Source organism: Sphaeramia orbicularis, chromosome 10, assembly GCF_902148855.1.
Source record: "Sphaeramia orbicularis chromosome 10, fSphaOr1.1, whole genome shotgun sequence".
Lineage (NCBI taxonomy): Eukaryota > Metazoa > Chordata > Actinopteri > Kurtiformes > Apogonidae > Sphaeramia > Sphaeramia orbicularis.
In genome coordinates, this window is record NC_043966.1 from 6,725,175 (window position 1) to 6,737,206 (window position 12,032).

The 12,032-nt window shown below is 36.3% G+C and overlaps 1 protein-coding gene across 1 annotated transcript in view; it reads right to left on the reverse strand.

The window, feature by feature from the left end:
- The window catches only part of slit3 (slit homolog 3 (Drosophila)), a 742,110-nt gene that overhangs the window by 164,398 nt on the left and 565,680 nt on the right, over window positions 1-12,032 (reverse strand). The window contains exons 8-9 of the mRNA XM_030145427.1: window positions 7,949-8,112; window positions 2,241-2,385 (exon numbers count right to left, since the gene is read on the reverse strand). Of these exons, the coding sequence (XP_030001287.1) occupies window positions 2,241-2,385; window positions 7,949-8,112 (309 nt within the window). The remainder of the gene's footprint in view (window positions 1-2,240; window positions 2,386-7,948; window positions 8,113-12,032) is intronic.

Genomic DNA, 12,032 nt, shown 5'->3' on the forward strand with positions numbered 1-12,032 from the left:
GGGGGAGGAGCTCGGAGTGGAGCTAGAGGAGGTGTCTGGGGAGAGGTAAGTCTGGGCATCCCTGCTTAGACTGTTGCCTCTGTGACCCGGCCCCAGATAAGCAGTAGAAAATGGATGGATGGATGGATGGATGGATGGATGGATGGATGGCATATGTACAGTCGTGGAAAAAAATTATTAGACCACCCTTGTTTTCTTCAATTTCTTGTTCATTTTAATGCCTGGTCCAACTAAAGGTACATTTGTTTGGACAAATATAATGATAACTAGAAGCACTCGGAGAGCGCAGACCTCCGCCAAGGCTGATCAGTGCCCCCCCCCCTGGGCCCCCCCACGCCAAGGAGGTTATGTTTTTGCCAGGGTTTGTTTTTCTGTCCGTTAGTGTGCAACATAACTCAAAAAGTTATGGACAGATTTTGATGAAATTTTCTGGTCTGCGCCCCCCCCGGTGGGCCCCCCCACCCCTGATCACCACCAAAATTCAATCATTTCTTCCTTATCCCATTTCCAACAAACCCTGAAAATTTCATCAAAATCTGTCCATAACTTTTTGAGTTATGTTGCACACTAACAGACAGACAGACAGACAGACAAACAAACAAACAAACAGACAAACAAACAAACAAACCCTGGCAAAAACATAACCTCCTTGGTGGAGGTAACAACAAAAATAGCTCATACACTGTAAGCCCGGACTTTGTATTTACTAAAATGCTTTAATTACAATGCACTTAAATGATTTAAGTTTAACTACATTAGTATAAAATGTTAAGTATATTGTACTAATTTGTAGACATAGTCGAAAGTATGAAAAAGTTCAAGTTGAATGGATTTAAATCGCTAAGTTTTAGTCATGACCACACCTTATTATCTCCGCATTGCATTGTGGGTATTGGGCATGTTGTTGAAATGTGTTATTTTTATGTGCAGGGGTTCAGCGGGGTTATGGTGTTAGTGTTAATTTGGACTTAATGTGTGTATGGCAGTGTTTATTAACCTTTTTGTGTTTGTTTTTGTATTTTTGTCAAGTTGCACCATGAGTCAGAGCCATAAGCTGAACAATGGCTTTCCTGTTCGTTCATAATTGTTATAGAGCAATATAAATCTTTATCCTTTCCCTAAATAAAAACACTCCCTGTACTGTCAAATTACTCAGAACTTACAGCCTTCCTAACTTCCATCCATGCTGCAATATATTAAGTTGAATAATTATACAAAGTAATTTATTTTGCAAAAGATTTTAATTTAAATCAACTTGGAATTGAGTACAATTAACTGGTAATAATTAACATTGCAACAAATTTTAAGTTAAATTAACTGGGCATTTAGTGTGTTGTACTTAAAATAGCAGTTCCATTCAAATCAAGCATTTAGGTTTAATACACTCAAGTTTTCTTTACTCATTACTTACATTTTTTAAGGCAACGGGTTAGCTCAGATTTTTTAAGTAAACTCAGCTTATCCGGTCTTACAGTGTAGTAGTTTAATTTCAGAGCTGATATCTATCCATTTTCCATGTTTTCTTGATAATAACCAAAATCACTTCAGTTCTTACATCAATATCTATGGCACTGTACTGACAAAAACAGTGCTTTTAGACATTCTGTGTTTTCTTTTCTGTCTGTTTTAGTCACATGATACACACAGTAGTTAGTACTGGATTACATAGCCATTGTTTTTGATGACTTTTGATGGTCTAATAATTTTTCCCGCAACTGTATGTGTGCTTACCCCCCGTTTGTGATGGTGTAAAAGTGCATTTGTGGCTTGGTGCTGTACTTGTTTGTGCAAACAAAGCCGGTGTGTGCATATATGTATGTGTGCATCCTGATGTGTGTGCAGATCTATTACTTATGCGGGGGAGGTATAGTGGTATTGGTGCAGCGTTGCAGGGGAGAATTGCTTCTTTACCCACAGAGCAATCAAGCAGCTGTCCTCTGTATAAACAAACAGGGTACAGCGATCAATACGGATATCAAACACGTCCCACTGAGGGCTGTGTGTGTCTGTGTGCTTAAAGGTGTGTATAACAGACAGACGCAAACAGGAAATATCAGAAACAAGGCTAAAGGGAGTGGGATTGAAACTGTAACATACACATAGTTTGGTAGTGTTAACAACGCAATATAAAGACAAAACACTGAACACGGGCTAAACTTGATGAAATCTTTATGTTGTAATCAATGATACCAAGTTTACGGCCTGTACTTGGAAGTTTGTAGCCTTTAAATAAAACTTACATCTCCACAATGCCCTCAGGCAGGTTGGCTGGGATCTCAGTGAGGCCTTTGCGACGACAGTCCACGATGTTGTTGTTGCAGCTGCAGCTCGGCGGACACACGGCGACCTGAGGAGCACACGCCCTGGCCTCGGTCTGGACCGGACCTGTGGACGGCAGGAGAACACAACCTGTCAGGGACTGAAGATGTTCAGGTAGAAGTGTCTGCTGCAACTTCACCTACTTCCACTGTACATGAAGGTTTGTTTATTTATTTATACAGTATTTTTGCACTATATATATATTTTTTATTATACGTAGAGCAAATACTTTGCAATGAACTTTCCACCTTTTCTTTCTTCATAGCATGGTACAAGAGGGATTTTTTTGATCAATGTCTTTCAAACATACAAAAAGTAAGACAAACACTGAGACATACAGGGTGGGGAAGCAAAATGTACAATATTTTGAGGCAGGGATTGAAAGACAGTGTATGACCAATTAGTTCATTGAAAGTCATGAGAATTTATTTGCCACAAGAAAACTGACATAATAGAAAATGTTTTTATTCTATGTGTCCTCCTTCTTTCTCAATAACTGCCTTCACACGCTTCCTGAAACTTGCGCAAGTGTTCCTCAAATATTGTGGTGACAACTTCTCCCATTCTTCTTTAATAGTATCTTCCAGACTTTCTCCTAATAGTTTTGCTCATAGTCATTCTCCTCTTTCCATTATAAACAGTCTTTATGGACACTCCAACTATTTTTGAAATCTCCTTTGGTGTGACGAGTGCATTCAGCAAATCACACACTCTGACGTTTGCTTTCCTGATTACTCATATGGGCAAAATTTTCTGAAAAGGTATGGATAATAGTGTTAGGTATGATTATGACATCAATATATGTTTGGTTTCAAAACAACTGACGTAGTGCCTGCTGAGAAAAAACAACTAAATGTTCATTGTAAATTTTGCTTCCCCACCCTGTATAACAGAGGTATAAGACGCCACAAAAAAACATAATAAATTAATAAAAAAAATTAAAAAAAGAAATAATAATAATAATAATAATAATAATAATAATAATAATAATAATAATAATAATAATAATAATAATAATAATAATAATAACAACAACAACAATAATAATAATAAAATTAAAGGGTTCCACTATGTAATTACCCAATCACTTTGTACACAGCACATATTATCCAGAGTCAAGGTGCATTGTCAGTTGTTCTATATAAGAAATAAAAGGATGCCATACCATATTAAACTTCCTCTTTGATCCATTCAATGTGTATCTAATCATTTCAATTTTAAGGAAAAATATAACATATCCATCTGCCAAAGGGAGGGGGTTTGTCATTCTTCCAAAAGGGATTTTTCAATGAAAAAAATTCTAAAACATTCTTCTTTGTTCCTCTGTATATGTTGTTTTTTTATAAGTATATATGAATTTAATTTTGAATGAATGAGTGAATGAATGAATTTATTTTGGTTTGTACATCAATCATTGCACCCAGTACAATAATCACAATAAACATAAAAACTAAAAAAAGAATAGGCTAGAAGCAAAAACTTATTTTTTTTTGCCTATCCTTTTCACCTGATACACTGCTTACATTAAATTAAATGTGTGCAGTATTAAGCATTCACACATTTTATTACTCATTACATATTTTATTACTTATTAATTTATTTGACCATGAAAAAAATGAGTGTCCTGGGAAAGATAACAGCTGCAGAAGTTACAGAAAGTAGAACTTTCAGCCATACCTCCAAACTCAAAACGCACATAAAACACAGAGCAAAACTCAGTCCTAAAACCATACGTAAAACACCAAACTAAAAACACATATAGAACACCTCCAGTCATTTAAAAGGTACTAAAAGTATGCAGCAATGTTCCTTCTCAAAGTAGAACTTGATTCCATCAGTTAGAAAAACACCTACATCCAGATTAATCCCATTTTTTATTTAAAATGAACTACATTAAGCCAAATATGTATATCCTGTCATTTTTTCCCCCTAAAATTCAAGCTCAACCCCCACCTGTTCCCAACTAATATGGGTATGAATCATGTCTCTGATGGACACTCCCCTCGTCTCTCTGCTCACACGGTACAATGATCGACCTCGAGACACTGATTGATATGAAAACCCATGTTTGCAGATTCCACATTAATCAATCAGTGTTGATGTATGGGACCGGTTGGGTCCTTGCTGAGTTCTTTTTCATGTTTCATTTATGTAAAAACAGCTGGTCATGTTTTTCCTGATGACCCTGATGAAGGCCACGAGCCAAAACACATTCAGTATTCACTTTGGAGTTAGATAAAGTTGTGCCATATGACAGGTGCTGCAGGATTATAGAGATATTAAAAAGAAATGGGTTTTCTTTAAGGATCAGATGCTGTTCATGCATTACCTATCAATCTAAGTCATCTCATCCAATATAATAATGTGCAATAACTTTGTATAATGTGAATTATGTGCAATAAGTTTGTGCAATTATCCTCTATCAAACATAAATGCACTATTTTTTATAGATTTGATATAAAGAAATATAAATATATATTTGTGTCTAGTCATATTTTACGTCTATTTTTTATTTTATTCTACTTTGGTTCTATTCTTATTCTACTTTTTGCAACATTTTACATACTATTTTCTGACTTTACTTTTTAGTTTTTGTAATCTTATATTCTATCAATTCTTACTGTCTTACTTTTTTTTTATTCATATTGATGCATTGACTGGGGTAATACTCCTAATCTCATTTCACACACAATGTAAAAACAACAACAAAAAAAAAACTATTCTGTTCTTCATAACTAACCTTCGCTTTTCAGTACCTTTGCATCATGTCAGAAACATGTTTTTCAGGATTTTATTAAAAGACTATGATTCAAATCATCTGTGGGACATCCTTTTAGTTGATTATGATTCCTGAAGTCGAGCTTTTTTTGTCCATATATTAAAATATTCCAGTTCGACCTCTTGATAATGAGCAGAGGCTTGAGAGGAGCACCTGAAGGCATCATGGAACTCTTTGTATGAGCCTGACTCTATGGTGACTTACAAGCAAGTTCTTTTTTTGACCATGTCGAACACTCCAGACAATAATATGCCCTATCTGTAACACCCTGATGTAACTTATTATGACCCTTATGTTCTGACCCTTCTGACTTCTCTTATTATGTTTGTTTCACATGCGCCCATGCCCTCGCTGGGGATCTTAATTAACTTAATTGTTAATTTACTGGCAGGAGATGGTAAGCTTTGGTCAGCGACTGCAGCCTTGAAGACAGGACTGTATGCATCATCACATTCATCTGTGAAAAAAAAATGTTTTTGAAACTTAATGTGGCTGAAATCATCACTAAAACTGTATTTTTTGATTGACAGATGTGAAAAATAAGTAAATATGAAGAGGAATGAACAGTCGATTCGAATTTAACCAACAAAATTCTGTCACGTAGCTTCACAAATGCAGCAGACAAAAAAATGCAATATACAGTAAAAACGAATATGAGAATAAATATGAATTGCTCACAAAAATAGCAACAGACAGAAGTGAGAAACAGGTATGGACAAAGGTGAACAGAGGCACAGAAACATAGACGGTCGAACAGGAAATTGACACAGAGTCGGAAAAAAGAAAGCTGAGATGAAACAGATGAATGAAGAAAGAGGAGGAGGAGGAGGAGGAGGAGGAAGGGCTGGGTTGTGAAGAGGGAAATACAGAGACGGACAGGCCGAGAGGGAAAAGACGAGTGAAGTCTGACAGAGCTGAGTGAAAGAAGTGCAGCACGAGGCGGTCTACTATAGAGCATGTAGGCAGAAAAGAAGAGGCGAAAGGCTAATAAAGAGAGCGCAGGCTGACAGTCGATTAGCACAAAGGGCTGAATCAGAGGCCTATAAACACTGTCGACGCTATAGTATCTGCAGCTGATAACACAGCTGCTCTTATTCTGGCCTTTTAGCTGATTAGGCGCTCTACATGGTGTAATTCTTTCAGTGTTATAAACTCGCTGCTGAGCTGTCTAGACGATAACAATGCTCCTTATAGTAACGGCCTTTACTGTATATCTTTGTTATGAGTCAACAGTCGACATGAAATTTTGCCATGACTTCATTCAGTCTTTTTAATGTGTATTTTCAGCTTTAAATGATTGAAAAGTTACTCTTATTATGATCCAAGTGTCAACGTGATGTGGCTACAGTGGAGCCAAACTGGCAGGTTTTCTGCGCTGTTATATTTTACGGGCGTTGTTTGAATAAATGCCGTTTATGCCAAGTTGGGCGGTTTTATTATGATCATAATATAAGATTCCTGTGATAATAAGGGCTCAGCATGACTCTGCATGTCATGGAAACTACAGTTGCGGAAAAAAAAAAATTATTATTATTATCACATATTCAGTAATAGGTAATGACCTGTTTACCCTCGTACCTGAAACCACTAAAATTAGATAAAAACATGACAATGGAGATGGTGGAGATTGACCTACATGAGTAGATTTTCTGCAAACTGAAGGAAAAATCTAGTTTCATGTCTGACCACTTGAGTTACATTCATTCATTCATTCATTTTCTGAACCCACTTTATCCTCACTAGGGTCACGGGGGTCGCTTAGAGCCTACCCCAGCTACTTATGGGCGAAGGCAGAGTACACCCTGGACATTTCGCCAGTTTGAGTTACAACATCCTCAAAGGTCATTTTAACCCTTTCATGCATAGTGGTCACTACAGTGGACAGCTAATCTCCAGCTGTTAGTATATTTAGTATATTCATGGGTTTAGTTGTTTTAGTTCCATATCAACCAACACAGTGGACACTTATGCATCATCTCATAAACTGCAATTCATACCATTACTGTAACTTTACTGTTCTTGATTGGTTCTTGAGTGGAAATCAATTGTTAATTGTTATTTTTTGCATATTATCTCCATGAAGTGAGTAATAACTAGTATTAGAATATGTTAAAATGTGAGAAAACATCAGATTAGCTGCATTAAACACGGTTTCATTTCACTGTTTTCATATCACTTTATCATATTGGGTTTTAAATACATGTTTCTTTGCTTCAAGAATAAAATTCATGGTGTAGCTGAGTGGACATTTTTGTAAATCTATGAAAAAAAAAACCCCTCAATCTCATTGTTTTTTTCATGCCTAAGGAGGAATAAAAACACTCATAAAAAACAAAAAACAAAAAAACCTCAACTATAAGGTTCTCATAATTCATGCATGAAAGAGTTAAACACAGATGCATATACAGATATAGAAATACAGCCGCAGAAAAAAATATTAGACCGTCAAAAGTCATCAAAAACAATGGTTATACAATCCAATACTAACTCCTGTGTGTATCATGTGACTAAAACCGACAAAAGAAAACATGGAATGCCTAAAAGCACTGTTTTTGTCAGTACAATGCCACAGATATTGATGTAAGAACTGAAGTGATTTTGGTTATTATCAAGAAAACATGGAAAATGGATAGATATCAGCTCTGAAATTCAACTACTATGAGCTATTTTGTTGTTATCATTATATTTGTCCAAACAAATGTACCTTTAGTTGGACCAGGTATTAAACTGAACAAGAAACTGAAGAAAACAAGGGGTGGTCTAATCATTTTTTCCGCGACTATATATCTTTTAATTGAACCTCAGAGTTTATTCAGGATTCGTGTACGATGCGTGTCTTCATCGCCTCACCGTTGCAGACAAAATCCTTCTTCTGCACATCTGGGACATTGAGGCCTCTCATGTGGGCGGGGGCCATGCACTGGGTGAAGGGAGCCAAGCCCCTTCTAGCTCTGAGCCAATCAGAAAGCCAGGACAGGTGACAGTCGCAGTGCAGGTTGTTGGAGTGCAGACGCCTGATGGAGATAAAAGAGGAAGTCAGTCATATTTCAGAAACTGTCAGAGCATGAACAGTCTAATCTGCAAATTCACTGCTGACACTGTGTTTAGTTCAGGGGCCACATGCAGCCCAGTATGATCTCAAATGGGCTGGACCAGTAAAATAATAATAACAGTTCCAAATTTTTCTTTGTTTTAGTGCAAAATAGTACAATTAAGCTATAAAAATATTTAAATTTATAAACTTTTCCCCTTCACAAAAATGTTAATAACCTGAACAACCTGAAATTTCTTCAGAAAAATAAGTATAATTTTAACCCATAAAGACCCAGTGCTACTTTTGTGGCAGTCCCCAAATTATTTTTTTTTCTGTATATTTAAGCATTTTTAGGTGATTTGTCTCCATTTATGATTATATTATTGTCTGTATTTTGCATTTTTCAATGTAAATCATGTATTTTCCTATATTTAATTCACTGATCGTGTAGATGTTCATGAAAACTTGGAGTATATTCAAATGTTATTATATCAGTAACAGAAAAACACTGAAGAAAAAGTGACTTTTTCAGCAAAGATATCAATAACTGAATGTAAAAACAAGTGTCTCCACTGTCACTGATCCAACTCAGTGGGTTTTACTGGTGAATCAATGTTGTAGAAGATTCCACGGTAACAACAGAGCCTCTGAATGTTCAAATTATTTACATGTATTGATAGGATTAGTGGATCAACAGGTATTAAACAGTTTAGACCAGTGAATGCTTTTGCTCACTGGTGACTGTTTGGGCCTTTATGGGTTAATACTCTGCCTCCACTTTATCATTTGTACATACACATTACATATCTCAGTGCATTTACAAAGGCACAAAACATTTAGTAACAGGCAAAATATTGTTAAAATGTAAGAGTTTGGAACTATTTCTAGGTTATTAAGCTATTATTTTCCTGGTTGGATGCACTTGAGATCAAATTGGGCTTTATTATGTGGATACATAATATCATGTTCGTCTTTAATGGACTTGCCCTTTCATCCAGCTGCAGCAATAATCTTAAAAATCCCAGGTTTTATATAAGTACAACCTTTAAGACAGATGGAGTATGTAAAATCAATGACTATGTCCTGTAGATCTTGGTCCAAAAGGCCATTATCAAACACTGGGTTTAGAAAAATGATCCTCCCACTGATCTATTTATCAATACTGTTACAAATACACATATTCTAGAATTAATGAGCTTCTGGAAAAATTCTGTGCTTCATATCCAGCAAATGAGATCTGTAAGTGTATGTGCATGGGTATGTATGTATATATGTATATGTGTGTGTACGTATAAGTAAGTGTATGGGCATGTATATATATGTATATGTGAATGTGTATATATGTATTTATGTGTATACATATTTCTGGTTTAGACAAAGGGGTGAGAGCTAATAAGCTGTGCTTCTTCTCACTCCTTTTCGAATATGACTCTTTTTCTCTTTTTCTTTTCTGCGTGTGTTATTATTTTTTGCTTTCTTGAATTTTCATTTCTATGTTATGTTGCACACAGAAGTCATTTAGTAGCAATCAGGAAGCTTGTACCATTTCCATATTCAAAATAAATAAAAATAAATAAATAAGTTAAAAAATACATAAAGATCTACCTCTCATAAATGCTTTACATATGATTTATGTCACGTTCTCTGTCATGAATTCCTGATCCCATAACCTCATGTGTCTTGTCTCATTGTCCCCAGAGAAGCCGGAGTAAATGACAATGCTGACGTATAATTTAAGTAACATTTTCACCCTATTAGCCTTTGGAAATGTCACTTGTAGCATTAGTTAAAAGTAGGAATCAATACAGAAAGCATCAGGTGAGGTTTGCCAGGGCTGCGACGCTTTAAGGGCTGCTTCGCTGGCTGGTGAGAGAGCGAGAGCGAGGCCCAGATGAGGAGTAGGAGGGCAGATGAACGGCAGAATGTCTTGTCAGCGTATTATGTGCCAGCCGGGATATCTAGCCTTTCAGAAGACAGGCCTCCCTTTGTAATAAAGCAGAGGACAAATCCTGTTATGGAACAGAGATGGGCTCGTTGATGCTAGCAGCGGGGGCAGTGGGTTTTAATACCGCTCTCCCATTATAAATCCAGTTTATAGTCAAGCCCCCGCCTGGAGATAGCCACATCCCAGCCCACCCCCGGCTTAGCTTTAATTACTGACAAGTAGGATTAAAACACAGGGGAGAATGGGAGCAGGCAGGGGGTATGGAGAAAGAGCTGTGTTTGTGTGGATCAGCGTGGATGTGTACCCTGGTGTGTGTACATGGAAGTCAGGGTGATGCTGTTTGTTGGTTGCGGGTCACTAAGGGCATCGCACACAATGTTTCTGTGAATGTGTGTCTATTTAGCAGGTATGTGTGTGTTTTTATTCTTAGAATCCGGTCCGGAGAGGCGCTGAGTGCATCTTTATTACATAGAATTACACAAAAATGGATACAGCGAAGAGCAGCGGGAGGTTTAATCTTTTCACTTTTTGAGGTTCGTGACATGTAAGGTGATATTTAATGTGAAAAAAGGAAGGAAAAAGCAGTGATGGAAAGAGACTGAGGCACATATACGAGTCAAAGAGACATCGCAAACTGAATTTGACTGAATTTGTAAGATTCAGATTCTTTTATTGCGCAATGAGCTTTTACTTATGTGTGCAATGTAGTACATATTTATTATTCTCTCCGTTTTATATTTATTTATTTATTTACGACACTACATCATCCGTATTTTATAACTTACTTTATCTCGGGTGTTTTTTTGTTTTTTTTTAACTATATGTGTTTTTTAGTGTTGACCCTGCATCATAATTTCGTTCTGCAGTGCATCTCGTATGTAATTTTGCTGAATGACAACAAAGTGATCTGATTCTGATTTTATAGAGGGAACAAATTCAATACTGGGATCTTAAAAAAAAGAACGAAGACAAAATTGAATGCAGAGGCAGTTCAGAGGATGTGGAGAGGAACATGCATATATAGGAGACAAGAGGACCATAATGGGAAGGAGAAGACGGGAAAAGGATGGGACGAGGAGAAGAATATCTGATCAATCAAAGAAAGAGAAAGGAAGAACTGTGATGTGCAGGAGAAACGAGGAAATCAGAGGAGACAGTCAGTCAGTGTTGACAGAAAACAGAAGCAGACCACGGCTTCTGATTAAAAGATATTGGATATTGGTAACTCTGCACTCAATCTGCCGGCAACTCTGTAGCAAAAGTGCTGCCTGAAATCCAATTTTAAAAGGCTGATTTCGAGCCGTATCACCACTAGACTAGCAGGAGTATGCAGGAAATATACAAATATCATCCTGTGATTGGCTGCTGATGGACACTGCTGTGCAAAAAAAATAGTCATAAAAGATAAATATCCTTATGTGATTGTTATCCAGCCTGGGTTTTGATGGCGTGATTTAGAAATCCCCCGTTTTTTCGGTTTTTTTTTTTCAATTTTTTATTTTTATTTTTTTTACATTTAGCAGCTATCTATGTATTATTATTATATCTATCTATGTATTATTTGTTCTTTTCATATCCAGTTGAGAATCCACAAATCAGAAAATGAAAAAATGATTCGTTATATCATGATTCATGTACAAATCAACAATTAAGAATAAAAAAAATTGTTGTTTTTCATTCTTTCGATTGTATGCACAAATTAAAAATTTGAAATAAGCAAATGGACCAAATGTTGGGTTTCACGTTGACATTTTTGATATCCGATTTGGTATGACTTGGAAGTTACTGACTTCTTTGTGTGTTTCGCGAATTAAAATTGAATTTCAAGGTGTTTTTCTTTTTCAGTGTCAAAACAGATAAACCAAATTTAGAAAACGGATTGATTTTCATCTTCCCTAATAACAAAAAAGAAAGTTACTGACACCTGGTTTTTAATTTTCTGAGACCGGATGTTG